Source organism: Setaria viridis, chromosome 7 (genome assembly GCF_005286985.2).
Source record: "Setaria viridis chromosome 7, Setaria_viridis_v4.0, whole genome shotgun sequence".
NCBI lineage: Eukaryota > Viridiplantae > Streptophyta > Magnoliopsida > Poales > Poaceae > Setaria > Setaria viridis.
Genome location: NC_048269.2, coordinates 26,656,425 through 26,677,801, shown reverse-complemented (window position 1 = coordinate 26,677,801; position 21,377 = coordinate 26,656,425). Strand labels below are relative to the sequence as shown.

General features: G+C 52.9%; 2 protein-coding genes across 2 annotated transcripts; both read left to right on the top strand.

Annotated features, from left to right (window-relative positions):
* Positions 1 to 14,272: 14,272 nt before the first annotated feature.
* Positions 14,273 to 16,497, top strand: LOC117863713 (aluminum-activated malate transporter 10). The gene is made up of 3 exons (XM_034747530.2): positions 14,273 to 14,759; positions 14,910 to 15,050; positions 15,153 to 16,497. Exons 1-3 carry the CDS (start codon positions 14,396 to 14,398, stop codon positions 16,172 to 16,174), a joined length of 1,527 nt encoding a protein of 508 aa, XP_034603421.1. The 5' UTR covers positions 14,273 to 14,395; the 3' UTR covers positions 16,175 to 16,497.
* Positions 16,498 to 18,609: 2,112 nt separating this feature from the next.
* Positions 18,610 to 19,746, top strand: LOC140223496 (uncharacterized). The gene has a single exon (XM_072295335.1). The coding sequence runs from the start codon at positions 18,610 to 18,612 to the stop codon at positions 19,744 to 19,746; it is 1,137 nt and encodes a 378-aa protein (XP_072151436.1).
* The last annotated feature ends 1,631 nt before the right edge of the window (positions 19,747 to 21,377 follow it).

Below are 21,377 nucleotides of genomic sequence, written 5' to 3'. Positions count from 1 at the left end.
ACGGCTTGACATCCAATATGGGGCGGGCTCCTCCGTCAACTCCGTCAACAAGATGCGCAGCAATGGATCAGGCGGCTGTGGCCAAGGGCGTGGACTGCCCAGTGGCTGCAGCAATCGCGGCGGTGGATCAAGAGGACGCGGGCGTGGACACAGCAATGGCAATTAGCTGTCACGCCCCTTCTACGGCAACCAGCAGTGCAACCAAGGAGGCTCCAGTGAAGGGCGTCCCCTCTGCTAGGTATGCTTCAAGAAAGGTCATATGGCTCATGAATATTGGCATCGCTATGATGAGAACTGCACCCCCGATGAGCGTCTAGTCGCCACCACCATAGGAACCTACAGTGTAGACACCAACTGGTATACCGACACTGGGGCAACAGATCATGCCACAAGCAACCTTGAGAACCTTTTCGTCCACGACAAGTACAATGGCAATGAGCAGATTCACACGGCCAATGGTATAGGTACGAAGATCATTCACATCGATACATCTATTGTTCCAACCCACACTCGTGATTTACATCTTAATAATGTTCTTCATGTTCCTTAGACTACTAAGAATCTTGTTTCTGTTCATCGCCTTGCTAAGGATAATTCTACTTTTCTTGAATTTCATCCAAATTATTTTTTTGATAAAGGATCAAGCCATGAAGACCACGATCCTTAGAGGGAGATGCCACAAAGTGTTGGTGTACTGTGTGTATTAGGGCCCAATAGGCCCATGTAAGACATCTATATAGCTACCCTCTAGGGTTAGCCCATAATCTATCCATTACCTTCTAGCATGGTATCAGACTAGGTTTAGGGTTACCTGTGACCGGCGGGCGCCGCCGCCGCCTCCACGGGGGTCTCCCTGGCCGTCCTTTACCCACCCATGGTCAGGGCGCATCTCTATGTGGCCTTTCCAGGCCACCGGCGAGCCTCGTCCACCGGCCGCCATGCTTGCTGGCGCTGTCCCAGCTGCTCAGTTCGCGTCGCCGTGGGCTCCTCCTCAGTTCGCGTCGCCGTGGGCTCCTCCTCCCGGGGCCTCGCCTGGGCCTGTTGGGTGGGACCCGACAGCCCTGGCACGCTCTTTCGGCACCATGGCCCTGACTCCTCCAGTCGGTCAGGACTGGATCGCCGATTCGGGTGCCACCTTCCACACTACGCCCGACCCTGGTATCCTCTCTTCCGTTCACCCTCCTTCTTCCTCCCACCCTTCGTCCATCATGGTCGCCAATGGCTCGTGTCTTCCTGTCACCTCCGTGGGCACTGCTCACACTCCCGGTTCTTTTCGAGTCTCTGACGTTCTTGTTGCTCCTTCCATGGTTCACAACCTTCTTTCTATTCGCCGTTTTACCACTGACAATTCCTGTTCTGTTGAATTTGACTCCTCTGGTCTTACTGTGAAGGATTTGGCTTCCCGGCGACCTCTTCTCCGATGTGACAGCACCGGGCCCCTTTACTCCCTCCGGTTTCCTGCGTCCACTTCTTCCGCTTCGTCTTCCGCTTCGCCCTCCGCTTCTTCAGCTGCTTTTGCCGCCACAGCTTCTTCCACTACATGGCACCGGCGTCTTGGTCATCCTGGTCGTGCTGTCCTGACACAGCTTAGTCGTAGGTCCGATATCCCATGTACTCGGGCTCATGATGAGCACCTGTGTCAGGCGTGCCAACTGGGCCGTCATGTTCGACTTCCTTTTCCTACCTCTTCTTCACATGCGACCCATGTTTTCGACCTTGTACATTGTGATCTATGGACATCTCCTGTTCTAAGCATTTCTGGCTACAAGTACTATCTTATTGTGGTGGATGATTTCTCTCATTATTCTTGGACTTTTCCCTTGCGTGCCAAGTCTGATACTTTTCCCACACTTCTCCACTTCTTCGCGTGGGTGTCCACTCAGTTCGGTCTCACCATCAAGGCCGTCCAGTGTGACAACGGCCGCGAGTTTGATAACACCACCTCCCGTGCCTTCTTCCTCTCTCACGGCGTGCACCTACGCATGTCGTGTCCCTATACCTCCTCCCAGAACGGTAAGGCTGAACGCATGATTCGTACCACGAACGACACCATGCGCTCTCTTCTGTTCCAGTCTTCTCTCCCTGCCCCTTTTTGGGCTGAGAGTCTTCACACCTCCACCTATCTCCTTAACCGCCTACCTTCTGTTGCCTGTCCCGCTCCCACTCCACACCACGCTCTCTTCGGTACCTCCCCCCGTTACGATCACCTTCGGGTCTTCGGGTGTGCGTGTTATCCTAACACCGCAGCCACCGCTCCTCATAAGCTGGCTCCCCGTTCGACCCAGTGTGTCTTCCTCGGGTACTCCCCGGATCACAAGGGGTACCGTTGCTTTGACCTCTCTTCTCGGCGGGTCCTCATCTCTCGCCACGTGGTGTTTGACGAGTCCGTCTTCCCTTACTCCACCACCACCCCACCTCCTTCCACCTCCGACCCTGATCTCTCCTCTCTGTTTCCCACTGACCCGGTGGACCAGCCACCGCTACCGTTCTGTCCTGCAGGTACTGCTCCGCCGTGGTTCTCCTCGGACTCGACGTCCACCGGTACTGTCCCTGACCCTGCGCTCAGCACGGGTCCGACAGTGCCGGCCTCTGGTGCTGCTTCTTCCCCTTCGCCCTGCACGGGACCGGTGGCACCGCCCGCAGCACCTGCTGTCCGGTTTGCGCAGCCCGTCCGCGTCTACCAGCGTCGGGCGCGGCCGGCTCCACTGGACCTGCAGCCGGCCCCGCCACCGCCGTCGTCGCCTCCGTCATCGCCGGTGGACTCTTCTCCACCGGCGACGCCTACACCACCACCACCTCCACCGGCCCCGACTGCCCGTGTCGCGCCGACGGTGTACCATCCGCCTCTCCTACACCGACACCCGCGTCACGTTCACCCTATGGTGACGCGACTTGCGGCTGGTACCCTGCCGCCCCGGGCTCTTTCAGCGATGCCCGGCGCGCCGCAGGTTTCTCCTGTACCCTCCTCCGTCCGCGGCGCCCTGTCGGATCCTCACTGGCGTCGCGCGATGGAAGAGGAGTACGCGGCGCTCCTCGCCAACCAGACTTGGGATCTGGTGCCCCGTCCGCCTGGCTCCAACGTCGTCACCGGCAAGTGGATCTGGACTCACAAGCGGCGGGCTGATGGTACTCTTGAGCGGTACAAGGCTCGCTGGGTTCTCCGGGGTTTCACTCAGCGCCCTGGTGTCGACTACGACGAGACGTTCAGTCCGGTGGTCAAGCCAGCTACTGTCCGGACTGTTCTCTCACTGGCTCTCTCCCGCTCCTGGCCCGTGCATCAGCTCGACGTCAAGAACGCCTTCCTGCACGGCACTCTGACTGAGACTGTTTACTGCAGCCAGCCAGCGGGGTTTGTTGACTCTTCACGGCCTGATATGGTTTGCCGGCTCAACAAGTCCCTTTATGGCCTCAAGCAGGCCCCTCGAGCTTGGTATTCGAGGTTTGCTGCCTACCTCCTGACGCTGGGCTTTGTGGAGGCCAAGTCCGATACTTCACTGTTCATTTATCACCATGGAGCTGAGACTGCTTATCTACTGCTCTATGTTGATGACATTGTCCTCACTGCCTCCAGTCCGTCCCTCCTACGGCGGATCATCACCTCGCTTCAGCAGGAGTTCGCTATGAAGGATCTGGGTGTGCTCCATCATTTTCTTGGGGTCACTGTTGAGCCTCGTCAGGCCGGCCTCTTTCTTCACCAGCGGCAGTATACTCTTGATATCCTGGAGCGAGCTGGGATGACTGACTGCAAGCCCTGCTCCACTCCAGTTGATACTCAGGCCAAGTTGTCAGAGGCCGCCGGCACTCCTGTGACAGATGCTACTGCATATCGGAGTCTGGCTGGGGCCCTTCAGTACCTCACCTTCACCAGGCCAGATATCACTTATGCAGTTCAGCAGATTTGCCTTCACATGCATGATCCCCGAGAGCCCCATCTCACTGCTCTGAAGCGCTTACTCCGTTACCTCCGGGGCACTGTGGACTACGGCCTCCTGCTTCACCGGTCTCCCTCCACAGAGCTTGTTGTCTACACCGACGCTGACTGGGCCGGGTGTCCGGACACTAGGCGCTCTACCTCCGGCTACGCCGTCTTTTTGGGCGGCAACCTGGTGTCCTGGTCGTCCAAGCGTCAGCCGGTGGTCTCCCGCTCCAGTGCCGAGGCGGAGTACCGCGCTGTCGCTAACGGCGTGGCTGAGGCATCCTGGCTTCGGCAGCTCCTTGTCGAGCTCCACACTCCTTCTTCTCGGAGCACTCTTGTCTACTGCGACAACGTCAGTGCGGTGTACCTCTCCACCAACCCTGTTCAGCACCAGCGGACCAAGCATGTGGAGATCGACCTTCACTTCGTCCGGGATCGGGTCGCCATCGGCGATGTTCGGGTCCTCCACGTCCCGACCACCTCTCAGTTTGCTGACATCTTCACCAAGGGCCTCTCGTCACCCGCCTTCACCGAGTTTCGCTCCAGCCTCAACATCACCTGTGGCTAGTTGCGTCTGTGGGGAGGCTTGTGTGTGTGCCTTTCTTTACATGTCCAGTCTGCAACTCCGCTGCGTCGGTAGTTCAGACTGCGGGGGAGTGTTGGTGTACTGTGTGTATTAGGGCCCAATAGGCCCATGTAAGACATCTATATAGCTACCCTCTAGGGTTAGCCCATAATCTATCCATTACCTTCTAGCACAAAGGACTCTATCCCCTTCCTTCGATTCATCCCAGAAAGCAGGCTTTTGAAGTTGTGAAGCCATCTCTTGCAAGGTGGCATAGTCGTTTGGGTCATCCTTCCTCCCCTATTGTTACTAGAATAGTTAGTAGCAACAATTTACCTTATTTCATCGAGTCCAATAAACAATCAGTTTGTGATGCTTGTCAAAAGGTAAAAATTCATCAATTGCTTTATCCCAAGTCATCTAGTTCATCTAGCTCTCCCTTGGAACTTATTTATTCTGATGTTTGGGGTCCTACACCAGATTCTATTGGAGGAAGGAAATATTATGTTAGCTTTATCGATGATCATAGCAAGTTTGTTTGGATTTATCTTCTCAAGTCTAAATCTGAAGTTTTTCAAAAGTTTAATGAGTTCCAAAGCATGTAGAGAGGTTGTTCGATCGGAAAATTAAAACTATGCAAACTGATTGGGGCGGGGAATATCAAAGACTTCACTCCTTTTTTTAGAAAGTTGGCATCTCTCATCACATCTCATGTCCTCATGCACATCGACAGAATGGATCTGCAGAACGAAAACATCGACACATTGTTGAAGTTGGCCTAGCTCTTCTAGCTCATGCATCTATGCCTCTTAAATTTTGGGATGAAGCTTTTCTTGATGCTACTTATCTTATAAATAGAATTCCTAGAAAGGTTATTAATTTTGAAACTCCTCTAGAGCGCCTCTTCCATCAAACACCAGATTATTCATCCCTTAGAGTGTTTGGGTGTGCGTGTTGGCCTAATCTCCGCCCATATAATAAACACAAGCTTCAATTTTGGTCTCAGCAATGTGTTTTCCTAGGCTATAGCCCTCTCCACAAGGGGTTCAAGTGCCTAGATGTGGCTTCAGGTCATGTTTGTATCTCAAGAGACGTTATCTTTGATGAAAATGAATTTTTCTTCTCCAAGTTGCATGCAAATGCAGAAGCTCGCCTCCGTTAGGAAATTTCACTTCTTCTTGAACATCTTCTTAATCCTACCTTTTCTAGTGTTGGGGCGAAACAATTAGATACTGATGCGTCTGATTTTCTTGATTCTACTAATGATTCTGGTGAAAATTTGGATGAAAATAGTGGCTCCGACACAGCAAATAATGATGCAGGGAGGCAAACCAGTTCTAGCACGACCACCGAAGCTGATCCGGCATCAGCTCTGGTGCCAGATTCAACAGGATCGCCCTCGGGATCCGAGGCTATCCTGCCTGAGCAGCCGACCACATGCCTATCTCCCGTAGCGCCCGAATCTGCGCCCGCCACATCACCCTCCGTGCCACGTCGAAGCGCGTCTCCACCTGCGGAGGAGCGGGTGCGCCTACCAGACGTAGCCATGCGCCCTGGGCTGGTCGGGAGCACCATGGGAATGGAGATTCTCCCACCACCGCATGCAGGATCTTCTGCACCACCGAAGGAGCCTACTTCATCTGTTGTTGCTGACCATCCAGCACCTAAGGTATCACATCCCACGACTCGGCGTCAAGGAGGAATTCGCAAGGAGAAGGTATATACTGACGGCACTGTTAAGTATGGTTTTCTTATTGTTTCTGGTGAACCGCGTAATCTAGATGAAGTCATGAATAGTAAAGATTGGAAAGCTACTATGGATGATGAGTATATAGCGTTGATAAAAAATAAGACTTGGCATTTGGTTCCACCTAAGAAGGGGTTAAACATAATAGATTGCAAGTGGGTGTATAAAGTTAAGAGCAAATCTGATGGGAGTCTTGATAGATATAAAGCTCGCTTGGTTGCAAAGGGGTTCAAACATAGGTATGGAATAGATTATGAGGATACTTTTAGACCAGTTGTTAAAGAAACAACTATTAGAATCATATTGTCAATTGCTGTGTCTAGAGGATGGTGCTTGCGTTAATTTGATGTGCTGAATGCCTTCCTTTATGGACTTCTAGAGGAGGAGGTGTATATGAAACAACCTCCTGGGTATAAAGAAAAGTCTATGACTGGGTATATTTGCAAGCTAGATAAGGCTCTCTACGGTCTAAAGAAAGCTCCAAGGGCTTGATAATTGAGGTTAAGTTCTAAGCTCCAAAGTCTCGGGTTTAAAGCATCAAAGGCAGATATGTCACTTTTCTTCTATAATAAAGGAAACATAACTATGTTTATGCTTATATACGTTGATGACATTATTGTTGCTAGCTCTTCTCAAGATGCAGTCGCATGTCTGTTACAAGATCTCAGTAAAGACTTTGCTCTAAAAGATCTTGGTGAATTACATTATTTTCTTGGTATTGAGGTGAACAAGTTAAAGGATGGGATTTTGCTAACACATGAAAAATATGCTAATGATGTGTTGCATAGAGTGGGCATGATGAATTGCAAGCCTGTGACTATACCATTGTCCACCTCTGAGAAGCTTTCGGCACATGAAGGGTCATTGCTTGGACCGAATGATGCTACAAACTACATAAGTGTTGTTGGTGCTCTCTAATATTTGACCTTGACCTAACCAAATATTTCCTATTCAGTTAATAAGGTGTGTCAATTTCTTCATGCATCAACTACTATACATTGGATGGCGGTCAAAAGAATTTTGAGGTACTCGAAACACACAACTAATATTGGGTTGAAGATTTGCAGAACCAATTCTTTGCTTGTAAGTGTTTTTTCAGATGCAAACTGGGCTGGTTGTACAGATGACAGACGGTCAACAGGTGTCTTTGCTGTGTTCTTAGGAACTAATCTTGTGTCATGGAGTGCACAAAAATAAGCTACAGTTTCAAGATCAAATACTGAAGCTGAGTATAAGGCAGTAGCTAATGCAACTGCCGAGGTGATGTGAATTCAAACTTTACTCTATGAATTGGGAATTCAAGTGCCGAGAGCTGCAAAATTGTGATGTGACAATATTGGAGCTAAGTATCTTTCTGCTAATCCAGTTTTTTATGTAAGAACTAAACATATAGAAGTGGACTATCATTTTGTGCTGAGAAAGAGTAGCAAGGAAGTTACTTAACATAGAATATATTTCTACAGAGGATCAAATTGCTGATGGGTTTACAAAACCGCTTACTGTTCGGCATTTGGAAATTTTCATGAACAATCTTAATCTAGGAAGTTCATATTAAGGGAGAGTGTTAGAAGAAATCTCTCTCTCCATATTGTAACAAACCTGGTCTCTTTAGAGATATGTTTGGTCATAGTCTGATTCTGTTGTAAACTAGAGATAGAATCCTATTCTGTTGTAAATAGATTTGGTAGTTAGCTTGACCAAACGTTATCTCTAAGAGATTATATATGTAACCTGTTATGCGGCCGATTGTGCACACCAAATCAACACGAACCGTCGTACCCCAGGATCGTGTTCCTCCACACTCTTTGCGCCTGACTTCTTTCAAGTAGCACTACTGGTGTAGGTGCACGAGGAGTATACGACAGCAATAGGGCTTGTAGCTGTCGCTGGGTCGATGACCGGCCAGCTCCATGCCGGCCGCAGGATACACATCGACCGCCGCCCGCCGGCTCCTTGCCGGCACGCACGACCGCCCGGGGCTCGTAGTGCATGTCCCTGTGCCGTGCTGCTCACGACGTCGATCCAAGCTAGCGGCTAGTGTGGTGCTTGTGCTACGTACGCGCGGGTAGTCGTTCAAACATGTCGGCTCTGTAGTATCTCCATCGCATTCGCATCGATCGACCGTGTCTGAGTGACACAATGATAAGGCCAATTATAGCAGAGGCCGAAAGGGATCGGGCTGATCCCGATCGCTCGCGCTGGAAGCTTGCATTTGGATTTTGAACGAAGCAGGGTCGTCGATCAGTTCGGGACCATGCGTCGATCGGTGCATCGATTTGAACGTAACTGGCAGCCTCCGTAGGTAGTGAGCAGCCGGCTTGCCATGGCTACTCGATCGGTTGCCATTACCACTTGCAGGCAGCATGGATCAAAGGTAGGTGTTGTTTTCGTGCCCGGGACGTGAGGACATCCGCGTCCGTGTATCACGGGCGATATTTGGCGAGGCAGGCTGGGACGAAGACAAAGCCAGCCATGCGCAACCTCACGCTCTCACAGGGCTGGTCGATCTCCGTCCGGCTCTGACAGATCATCACAAGGCGGCCGGCCGGCCGGCATGCGCGGATGGCCTCGTACCCACGTCTGATGGATGAATGGATCCTTGCTATTGTTTGGGCGTGAGTAGCGTAGCTGTACTCATCTATCGGTCCCTCGCGGCACGGCACCGCGGGATGCGGGATCTGCTGCGCCCAGCGCCGGCAGCCCAGCCGGTGTTGGAGCCTCTGCTGCGCAGTGCCAAGTGCGAACGGACAACGGAGAGGAGTAGAGAGGACCATGAAACAGAGGGGAAGCTAACCAGAGGTCCACGGCACCGAAACAGGCCCAGGACAGGACCAATATTGGCTCGATCCATTATCATCTCTCTCTCTGCGTAGCCGAGCATCGCACGGCCCATTTTGTCCCGGTTGAACACATTACATGAGCCCACCGACCATAATGCAGCCCACCCCCATGAAACATTTTGCAAACTGAACCCTATTCGATCTTGGGGAATTTGTCCGTGGGACATTGCAAATTGACGGTTTTGTGTAGAGCACACTGTCAAAGTTGATTCTGTTTCCAGCACATCGTGACATCATGGTTTGGTTTGCAACACATTGTATTGAATAAGTTAATCATTTCCTGCTGAGATAGCGTCTAAAAGGGCACCCTTCGTCGGGGCCCACATGTCATTTCCTTCTCCCTCACATCTCTTTCCTTAATCCATTTCCCCTCCGCCGGCTTCTCTTCTTCTCCTGTCGCCGACCTCATGTTCTGCTGATGGTCTGCAGCTCTGCACATGCAGGAACTCCTTCACACAGTTCGGGCACTTGCACTGCCTGCCGCTGTCACCTGCTCCCCGCGAGCCGTGCCGCCCGAGTTAAACGCCGCCGAACGCCACGAGCTGAGCCGCTTGAGCTCCCCGTTGCCGCTGCCTGGAGATGCCCCGCCGCGAGCCGCGCCGACGCCGCCTGATCTTTCCCCGCCACGAGCAGCGCCACCGTTGATGCCGCCCGAGCTAGCCCCACCGTCGCTGCTGTCTCGCTCGCGAGCTTGCCACCGCCGCCGGCGCGCACTCCTGCCGCCGCCCGCGCGCGACATCTGCCGCCTCCATTCGCGGGCGAGCCGTCCTTTGCCACCCACGCGAGCTACCGCTGCACGCTGAGCCATCGTGTAGAGAGGAGAGACGAGAAGGGAGAGGCCAGCAGAGAGAGAAGAGAGCTGCGGCGGAGGGGAACAGGGGAGCAGAGAGAGAGGGGAGGTAGAAGATGACGTGTGGGCTCCAGCGGAGGGCACAATGGTCTATTTACCTATCTGCTTAGCTGAAAATAATTAGTTTATTCAATGTGGTGTGTTGTAGATTAAATCACAGTTTCACGATGTGTTGAAGACAAAATCAACTTTGGTGATGTGTTGAAGACAAAACAGCACTTTCATGGTGTGCTGTAGGCAAATTTCCCATCGATCTTTCGAACATCGGTCTTCATTTTGGTAGTAAGTGGTAACCAGAAACTTTGTTGAATGCCGCTCTTCCGATGTCCGGGCTTGATCGGCGCTGGATCGCGTGTACCATTTTCACGATCACGTCACGCTGCACCACGACGTCGTTTATAGGGCGATAAGTGCTTGCAGAGCGCAACCCCAACCATCGTTAGACGTTAGGTTACTTATTCGAACGCAAAGGTGATGGATAAGTCCGTTGTGCCTTTAATTTAAACAAAGCAAAAGATCGTTGAGACGGTGATCTTCTGATGACCTAATTCTGGTGCTGTAAAACATTTCCGTTCAGAAAACCTGCAGTGCCACTTTCAGGTCCGGGTGGAGCTGCTCCACTCCAGAACTCTAGATGGAGCTAGTTCTAGGTGGAGTTGGAGCGGTCTAGATGGTGTGTTTGGCTAGAAGAGTGCTCTCAGCTAAAAAAAAAGATCAATTTTAGTGTGGATTGCTATTGTTGCCCCCCAATTCAAACCCCACTTGTCATCCTCTCTATCCCCATCTTCTTCTTCCTTAGGATGGGGGCACACTGTCAGGGAAGAGCTGGGGCGTAAGGGAGGAGCCGGTGGCCTGGTCCGGCGGTGGAGGCGGGCGGCCTCAAGGTGGCGTCGGCGATCTTGGGGGTGGGGACGGTGGCTGGGCTCGCGCAGGATGGGGGCAGCGGCCGGCCTGCGGCGTGAGGGAGGGGCCACGACGGCGTGCCCGATGGGGCCACGGTGCGGCCGCCCGCCGGGGAGCAGGCGCGGCCGCCTGCCGATGGAGGTGCACGGTCGGGCGAGAGGCATGGCGCGGCTGCGCAGGAGGCGAGGCGACGGGCGGCGCTGGCGCGGCGGAGGCGCGCGGCCAGGCGAGAAGCGGCGGTGGCGACGGCGGTGGACGGTGGCTGTGGGGGTTTGGCGGCGACCAAGCGGCAGCGTCCTGCGAGGAAGAAAGACGGCGGCAGGCGGCGGGGGAGGAAAACGGCAGCCGGCGGCGGGGAAGGAAGACATGCCCGCGGGAGGGAGTCACGACGCGGGCGGGGGGAGGGCTCGGGAGAAAAGAAACGAACCGTTTTTTTTAACCAGTGGCATTGGTGGTTAATTACCCACCAACTCCACGAGGAGGTTCATATTGGGTGGTTTTGGAGCTGCAAAAGAAGTGTTCCAAAATTCCACCCCAATTTGCACTAAAGCTCCATGAAGTTTTCGGCTCCATGGAATTTTGGAGTTGAGGTGTTTGGCTGGAAAATTAGCTGGAGTTACTAAAGTTCAGCTCTGGAGCTATGCCAAACACGCCCTCAGTGGTAGGACAAGGAGACACCCGAACGCCTGCTGGGCCTTATACAGCTTCAAACCCGACCGGCGCTGCATCCAAACAATGAAAAGAGGAGTGCTGCACACCGCAAGGCCCCGACCATTTTTCAGAATTGTAATTAGCGCTCCATTGGATCTAAGGATTCTCGTTGCTCCATAAATTCACATGAATTTTAGATGGTTTCTAAAATTTTAGATGGCTCCATCAAAATAGGCCATTATTTTTGCTTTCATAATTTTATTTCATTCCGTAGGATTTTAGAAAATCAATTTTAATTATTTGTCAGCCCGAATTTATCCAAGAAAACTTATAGTAATAATTCCTTTTCTAATAATTAAAAAATATAGTCTTTGTTTTTAAAAAAAAATCATGGTACACCTCAACCTTACAATAATAAGTCCAAGATTGAGTTCATCACATCAAACATGGTAATACTTGATAAACAAGGTAAAAGGCATTTATATCACTAAATTGTGTGGCTAAGTAATTGTTTTCCTTATATTTATGGAAGGAGGTACGTACTTAGTTAATCGACGAAGGAATTGAAGCGCCTTAGCCCTAACATCAAATGTATCAGCGTGATTTCTGACCCCCTCATCAATGGCGCGCTACTCAGTTCATTTTTAAAAACATGATGTCATATATTTAAAAATGGATATAGTACTAGCCAAACACTGTACCAACCATGCATAACGCATAGGCGAACCCACTAACTTGCTTACAAGTTGATTACCAAAACTTTCTTAAACAAGGAAGATAAGCAGCCCCCAGACAGATGATTTGCATATGAGTGGGCTAAATAAAGCTTCCTTTCCTTTTTAGCTAGGTTGTGTCATTGCGTGTTGTGCGCTTACCAAAAAACGTGACATATCTAATCAAGTTGGGGAAAGCTAGCTAAACCTTTTTTGGGCACTACTGCATGCAAAGCTCGGGCGATCTATGCACCAACCGCATATCTGACGTGGCACATGACTTATTGACTTGTCAATGCATCGTCACTTGTGTTGCTCCACGTAGGCATAGACGCATGTATTTCGCCTCCCAAGCTAGTGACACGTGCCAGGTTGGTGAGCTGTGGGCATGTGCGATGTATCTCTAGGTTGGGGTGTAAAATAAGGTCTCCAGTCAGTGTGCCAAACCTAAAAGATGGATGATGATGTATATATAGCAACCGCAATTCTTCAGAGCTTGTGCGCTTACCGAACTAAGATAACCTGATGAGAACCTAAAATACTGCATTTCTTAAGGACTCCAAATGAGTGTTGCACGACATCCACATTTTTTCTCTTCTTCTTCTTTTTTTCATCATTTTGTTCGGCTCACGTCATTTCCAGAGGGATCCTATCCGTATGTTTATCGATTTAATTATTTTTTCTTGTACACAGGAGCAATTAATATAAAATCACAACATTATATTTGCCTCAAGTATCCATACCTTAACAGACTCATGCTGAACATTAAGATCACAACCAGGTTTATGTACCCAACTTGTAGGGGAGTACCCGTAAAAGAAAATATTGTAGGGGAGAAGAGATTCTTTGAAACCACAACGCTTCGTCACGAGTAATCGCTAGCGTTCACCGACACTTTAGTCGGTAAAAATTAGCCCATGGTGATTGAAACAGGGACCTAAAATTTTTTTATTTCATTAGTCCTTCAAACTTAGCTTTATAAGGGCTAATTTCAGAGACCACGCCTGCGAAAGATCAAAATACCCTATCTTCATAAGGAGGAGCGCCAATTGCTGTCTAGCACTAATATAACTTATCCCATCTATCCCAAAAGTGGTAGCGCTCGTGCTTGTACACCCAGATCGGTTTGTCAACAGCAAACCTACTACTGAATAGACAATGTGTCCCTCTTTTCTGATTCCCGGTTGTGGCACCGTGTACATTCGATGATTATTCCGTGACAACAGAGGAAGAAAACGAGAATGTGAATATGTGACTGTGTGAGGGCATGCCAATTCGTTCCTCGCTCTCGCCAAACATATTGTACCGCTGTACTTGTACAGCCGGTACGTCCTTTTGCGTGTTCTCACGCCAACAATTGCTGCCTTCTGTACTGCCCCATTTCCATTTGTACTCACTTTGTCTCTTAGCCCTGTTTAGTTCCCCTCAAAATTCCAACTTTGGCACTATGCAAAAAAAGATTTCCCATCACATTAAACTTGCGGTACATGCATGGAGTACTAAATGTAGACGAAATAAAAAACTAATTGCACAGTTTTGTTGTACTTTGCGAGATGAATCTTTTGAGCCTAATTAGTCAATATTTGGACGATAATTCACAAATACAAACGAAATGCTACAGTTACACATTTATAGCAAAATCCCAACTTTAGCACTCCCAAATTGGGAACTAAACAAGACCTTAATATTAAGTGAGCTGGTCAAACTTTTTAAACTTGACAATATTTGTAGAAAATATTAGCAACATTTATATTTTTAAATAAATTTATTATGAAGATAGGTTCAACGATCTATCTAATTATGTACCATAAATATTAATATTTTTATATATATTTGGTAGAAGTCGATTACGTTGAACGCGACAAATAAAAACGGTTATGCATCCTTTATGAAACCGTGCATGGTCCATGTATGCATGGATATGCGTACAAAGAAGCGGCATGGTGCTTTTAAGTTTGTGCGCAAAGGTCGGTCAGCACCTCCACCTTGAGAGACGACCGTGGCCTAACATCAGCCTCTCTCTCTCCTAGTATGCCACTATATATAGGTGCCACACGTCCAGATTCTTGCACATCCCATCCCAAAGCAGGAGCAACAAGAGCATCAGCCTAGCCACCTGAACCTAGCTAGGGCTCCAGCGCGCCAGTCGCCACTCCACCTCCATCCCCATTCTGCCGTGTGATTGTGAAGCTGCAAGAGTCAGGGCATATATGGAGATGGCCGCGGCGAAGCCGGCGCAGAACGGGCGGCCGACGCCTAGTGCCCCGGAGTGGCGGGTGACGGTGGCCGAGGGCGCGTCGGTGACGGTGGAGCACGAGGCCGGCCGGGCCGCGCGGGCGTGGGCGTGGCTGGTCGCGCGATTGCTCGCGTTCGGGGACAAGGCGCTTGGGTTCGGCGGGCGGGTCTGGAGGATCGGCGCCGACGACCCCCGGAGGGCTGTGCACGGCCTCAAGGTGGGCCTCGCCCTCGCGATGGTCTCCGTGTTCTACTACACCAGGCCCCTATACGACGGCGTCGGCGGCGCCGCCATGTGGGCCCTCCTCACGGTCGTCGTCGTCTTCGAGTACACCGTCGGTGAGTTTGCATGACATGCACGGGAATGCGGGATTAACGTTCTTTGGTCAAGCATGCATGCACAACGTGCCACATACAGTACATTCGGAAACTGGTCAACATACACTGTGACCTGACGAACTTGGTCAACATGCATGGGCGTGTGCACAGGTGGCTGCGTGTACAAGGGGTTCAACCGAGCCATCGCCACGGCCAGCGCCGCCGTGATCGCGCTTGGCGTGCACTGGATCGCCAGCAAGTCCGGCGACAAGTTCGAGCCGTTCATCCGCAGTGGCTCCGTCTTTCTGCTTGGTACGTAACCTAGACCAAATCGATGCATGAGTAGCCCGAAAAACATGCACGTATGGCGTATGGTATGACACTCTATGACTAATAACACGGCGAAACTTGCAGCCGCGATGGCGACGTTCTCGCGCTTCATCCCGACGGTGAAGGCGCGGTTCGACTACGGCGTCACCATCTTCATTCTCACCTACAGCCTGGTGGCGGTGTCGGGGTACCGCGTGGGCGCGCTGGTGGCGTTGGCGCAGCAGCGGGTGTGCACCATCTCCATCGGCGTCTCCATCTGCTTCGCTATCTGCGTCCTCATCTGCCCCGTGTGGGCCGGCCAGGAGCTGCACCGCGCCACAGCGCGCAACATGGAGAGCCTCGCGGGCGCCCTCGAGGCCATCGTCGAGGGCTACTTCCTCGCCGACGCCGCGGAGGAGGAGGCGAGCGGCGACAAGCGGCCGTCGTCCTCCAATGCGACGGAGGGGTACAGGTGCGTGCTCAACTCCAAGGCGTCCGAGGACTCGCAGGCCAACCTTGCGCGGTGGGAGCCCCCGCACGGCAGGTTCGGCTTCCGCCACCCGTACGGCCAGTACCGGAACGTCGGCGCCGCCATGCGCCACTGCGCCTACTGCGTGGAGGCCCTGGCCGGCTGCGCCCGCTCGGCCGAGGCCCAGCCGGCGGCGCCGCACGGGGGGCACTCCAGGCGGCACCTCGCCGGCGCGTGTACGCGGGTGGCGGCGCTGTGCGCCAGGGTGCTCAGGGAGGCGTCGGCCTCCGTCACCTCGATGACGGCGTCTGGGATCCTGGACTTCGCCGTCGCGGACATGAACGCCGCCGTGCAGGACCTGCGGGACGACCTGAGGGCGCTCCCGTCCGAGCTGCTGCTGGCCGGGGCGGGGTCGGCGGCGTCTACGGCGCTGCTGGTGGACGCGGCGCAGCTGTTCACCGTCACCTCGCTGCTGATAGAGGTGTCCGCCAGGGTCGAGGGCGTTGTGGACGCCGTCGACACGCTGGCCAGCCTCGCGAACTTCAGGTCAGCAGATGACGGAAAGCCTGCAGAGTCCGCGACTAAGGAGCAATCCATGATCAGCTCGGACTCGGAAGAGTCGGGAGGGAATCGGACGACGATGAAGGCGCTTGAATAGGCTTGATCGAGATCATCAGGTTCTGACCACCGGAATTAATTCCACAAGACTCGAAGATGATAACTCGAGCTGGCTGGGATAATTGTCATCCTGGCCCGATCTGATGCATGGGGTTTCGCGGGTTTTTACAATTCAGTGGCATCCTCTAAGGCCTCGTTTGGTAACTGGAAACATGATAATCCCCTCCAATCTTACACTTTCACTCTTACGAGTATACAGTTGGGAGAAATTGATGTACAAATTAGTTCACTTTTCACTCTAAAGTCTAAACCATATGTATTAGGAGGGAATGGGTTTATCCAAAGTTCCAAACAAGGCCTAAAGGAGTCCTCATATTCCAGCCTATCAAAACAAAGCCCTAGCACGCCGGATCAAGGGGATGGACGTGATTGGAGCATAAAAGGTTGCGTCGTTGGACCGGTTATGAATCCTTTATCCACCAAGGAGAAGTTGAGGAGCACAGCACCATGGTTCATGGCGAATAAAACCTTCTGCTAATAATGTTTACCTCGAAGTCAATGTAAACCTGTATCTGAAGTAGAGATGGCTTCCTCCACCCCCCCCCCCCCCCCCCCCCCCTGACCGTCAGAAAAAAAAATGTTTACCACGAAGTCAGCAGCATATCCTTTCTTGTTTTTTAGTCGAATTAAAAGCAGGATTTTTGTACTCCATGATGGAACACGAAAGTAGCAAGTGATCAAGTGAGTATAAGTCATGCGTATTTTAAAAATATAATGATGAAAGGTTACCAGATTTTCTCGGTATGCTTTCATATATGCTGCATTACAGCAATGCCCCGCACTTGGAACTCTGCAGCGACGAATGAACTCTTACCTCACGTTTTGTTGGTGCTAATTTGCTATTGCTCTCCCGCCAGTCAGCAAAAAGGAAAAAAAGAAGGAAGGAAGGAAAGAAAAGGATTTGAAATTCATTCGACTCAATCAAGTAGCTGAAGGGCAGAAAGGTTCTGGAGCAAATTCAATGGGAAGGACGTGTAGATGACGTTAGGCACACCTGGAAAAAAAAAACACAGGAATGAACCAGAAAGAGTTTGGTCTGATTGACTCTGAAAGTTTGGTCAGGGTACGCTGCTTGTGTTGATAAGACAAAGGGATCTGCACATTTGATATGGGGGGGGGGGGGGGGGGGGGGGGGTTACTTGTTTATTGATTCAGCTTTACTGTATAAGTCCTCTGTGTCATGCGTTGCCTCTTGCCTGAACAAAGTCGTCTAGGTACGGTCGAAGATTCATGCAAAAAGCATCTGACCTAACTTGGTGCAATACGCTCTATTGTAAGGGTCATCCATGGAAAGCGCCGTAGTACCTAGGTGACACATGGAGGAAATTAGGACTAGATCGAATGTTATGTCCAGACCAGATTAACCCATTTTCAGACAAAAGTGAAGGGATGTGTGCAGATTTTTGGACTGAAGCTGATGCATTCAGGTTTATTCAGAGCTCCGAAGTTTTGTTTGCAGGCCTGAGAACCTGCTGCTGGTTGCCTCCAAAATTACTCCATGATACTTACAATTGACAAGACCAAGCTGTTTTTGTGTGGCCTTTTGAGCCATACATATTAACGTGTGAAAGTTTCAGAAAACTGCAGAGATGTTTTGTGGCTCAAAGGGGTGTTGTGTGGCCAGAAGTAGATTGACTGTGCCACTGCCATCCTTATAATGCAACCTGTCAGGATTACACCATCTCATTACCTGGCTAGTTTCTTCCAGAAGCAGCTGTTTCGTGTGGTCAAGATTACACCATTCTTACATAAGGCATTCAGGCTGATGCTGGAAACAATGATATATTGCTGAATTGCTGAACCTTGAGAACAAGATATAAAAATCTGAACAGAATCAATACAGCCATCTTTGTTTTATCGAAAATCAGGGAAATTGTTAATATTCAGAATTCGGTCAAACCCAATGGATGAAATTAACCAACCTACTGTACTGATGAAAGGCAACGTGTCATGTACGGGCGTACATATGCCAGGCGCAGACGCGCCCGCGACGTACGCCGCGCTGCCGAACGTGCTGGGCAAGCACTGCTAGAATCAAACTCTAGCAACTAAAGATAGAAACTTAGTTTTGGTAATTACAATCAAGGAATACTTTCTACATTTAGGTTGGGCCATTGGCCATATATATGCTGCTGTAATCGTGAACATTGGCAAGCAAGAATTTATATCTCCCATCTTCCTTTCTCTGTTAAGCCTACGGCCAAGGGGGATAACCTCGCCGGAGAAGACGGCCGACGGCTACGAGCTACGTAGCCGCGGTCCGGCCAGTCGGGGACTCGACATCCTTGACAACCTGGTATCACGGTCTCGTCGATCCTCTCCCACCCGCTCCACCTCTTCGTCCACCGCCGTTCCCCACACGAGCCCCCCACGGTCGCCACCATCCGTACTGCTTCCGCGCCGCCGCCACCGGCCATGGGCGATCCGACCCTCGCCGATGTGATGGAATTGTTGAAATCCCTCACCACGGAAGTGACAACCCTGAAGGCAGACATGGCGGCTATGAAGGAGAAGCCGTCCTCGTCGTCCACCAGCGCCGCCGGCGGCCGCCCGGAGGGTCCGCGCGATGCTGAGCGCCCCCCAAAATTCCACAAGTTGGATTTTCCCCGTTACGACGGCAAGTCCGATCCGCTGCTCTTCATCAACAGGTGCGAATCCTACTTTTGCCAGCAACGTACAATGGCGGAGGAGCGAGTGTGGCTGGCTTCGTATCATCTGGAGGACGTCGCACAACTATGGTATACCCAACTCCAGGAGGACGAGGGGCCGCCACCTTGGGGGCGATTCAAGGAGCTCCTGCACCTGCGTTTCGGGCCTCCCCTCCGCTCGGCTCCGCTGTTCGAGCTCGCTGAGTGCCGGCGTACGGGGACTGTGGAGGACTACTCCAATCGCTTTCAGGCCCTCCTACCTCGCGCGGGCCGGCTGGATGAGGCCCAACGCGTCCAGCTCTTCACGGGTGGTCTTCTGCCGCCGCTCAGCCACGCCGTCCGCCTCCACAATCCGGCGACGCTCGCGGCCGCTATGAGCCTGGCGCGCCAGGTGGAGCTCATGGAAGTCGAACGACCGGCGCCGCATCCCCCTCGGCCACCGCCGCGCGGCCTCCTTCCCGCGCCCGGCCCCCGGCCAGCACTCTCGGCGCCCCACCAACCACTGGCGCTCCCTGCTCCTCCAGTGGCCGCCCAGCAAGGCCGCGGCGAGAGCAACCAGAGGCGTCTTACACCGGACGAGATGGCGGAACGCCGCCGTCTGGGGCTCTGTTTCAATTGCAATGAAAAATATACTCGGGGCCATAACCGGTTTTGCAGGCGCCTCTTCTTCATTGAAGGCGTGGAGCTCGAGGACACCTTGGACGCCGCGGATGATGAGGAGCGCGACACCGAGGCGCCGTGTTTCTCATTGCAGGTCGTGGCAGGGGTGCCCATGGCAAGCACCATGCAGATCGCCGTGGTCCTCGGTGCCGCGTCTCTCGTCGCCCTCCTCGACTCCGGCAGCACGCACAACTTCATCTCGGAGGAGGCGGCACGGCGCTCCGGTCTACCCTCCCGCTCCTGACCCCGCCTCACCGCCTTGGTCGCCAATGGCGAACGGATCTCCTGCGCCGGAGTCATCCGCAACGCGCCCCTGCTCATCGACGACGACTCGTTCCCGGCCGATCTCTACGTCATGCCGCTGGCTGGGTACGACGTCGTCCTCGGCACCAGGTGGCTCGGCGAGTTAGGACCCATCGTCTGGGACCTCGGCCACCGGCGCATGCACTTCCTGCGCCAAGGGCGTCTCGTCTCCTGGACCGGCGTGGCCAGCCCGGCGGTACCGGCCCTGAACGCCACAACAGCGGCGTGTTCCCTATTGGAGGCGCTGTTACTCTCCTTTGAGGGACTCTTCGCGGACCCGGTCGGGCTCCCTCCCAAGCGTACCCATGATCATCGAATCCTGCTCAAGCCCGACGCCCAACCGGTCGCCGTCCGTCCTTACCGGTACCCCGCGGCGCACAAAGATGAGCTGGAGCGGCAGTGTGCCGCCATGATCGATCAAGGCATCGTCCGCCGCAGTGACTCACCCTTCTCGTCACCCGTCCTCCTCGTCAAGAAGCCTGATGGGTCATGGCGCTTCTGTGTCGACTACCGGGCGTTGAACGCCCTCACCGTCAAGGACGCCTTCCCGATCCCGGTGGTCGACGAGCTCCTCGATGAACTTCATGGCGCCAAGTTCTTCACCAAGCTGGATCTGCGCTCTGGGTACCACCAGGTGCGCATGCGCCTGGAGGACATCCACAAGACGGCGTTCCGTACCCACGACGGCCTGTACGAGTTCCTTGTGATGGCGTTCGGACTATGCAACGCTCCGGCAACATTTCAGGCCCTGATGAACGACGTGCTCCGCCCGTTCCTCCGCCGCTTCGTCCTCGTATTTTTTGACGACATTCTGATCTATAACAGGACATGGGCTGATCATCTTCGTCACCTTCGGGCCGTCCTCGACGAACTCCGCCGCCACCAGCTGTTCGTGAAACGCAACAAGTGCTCCTTCGGCGCCTCGTCCGTTGCTTACCTCGGCCATGTCATATCCGCGGCAGGTGTGGCCATGGACCCTGCCAAGGTGCAGGCAATCCATGATTGGCCTCCTCCACATTCACCCCGGGCGGTGCGCGGCTTCCTCAGCCTCGCCGGATATTACCGCAAGTTCGTCCACAACTACGGGGCGATTGCTGCTCCTCTGACGGCACTACTCAAGAAGGAAGGTTTCTCCTGGGACGACACGGCGGTTGCGGCGTTCACCGCGCTCAAGGCCGCCGTCACATCTGCCCCCGTCCTCGCCATGCCCGACTTCACCAAGACGTTCACCGTGGAGTGCGACGCGTTGTCCGTCGGCTTCGGCGCGGTTCTTGTCCAGGAGGGCCACCCAGTCGCCTTCTTCAGCCGGCCTGTGGCACCTCGCCACCGCTCGTTGGCCGCCTATGAGCGTGAGCTCATCGGACTCGTCCAGGCCATCAGGCACTGGCGTCCATATCTCTGGGGATGGCGCTTCACCGTCAGAACCGATCACTACAGCTTGAAGTACCTCCTCGATCAGCGCCTCGCCACGATCCCTCAGCATCACTGGGTAGGCAAGCTCTTGGGCTTCGATTTCTCGGTGGAGTACCGCTCGGGCGCCACGAACATCGTCGCCGACGCCCTATCCCATCG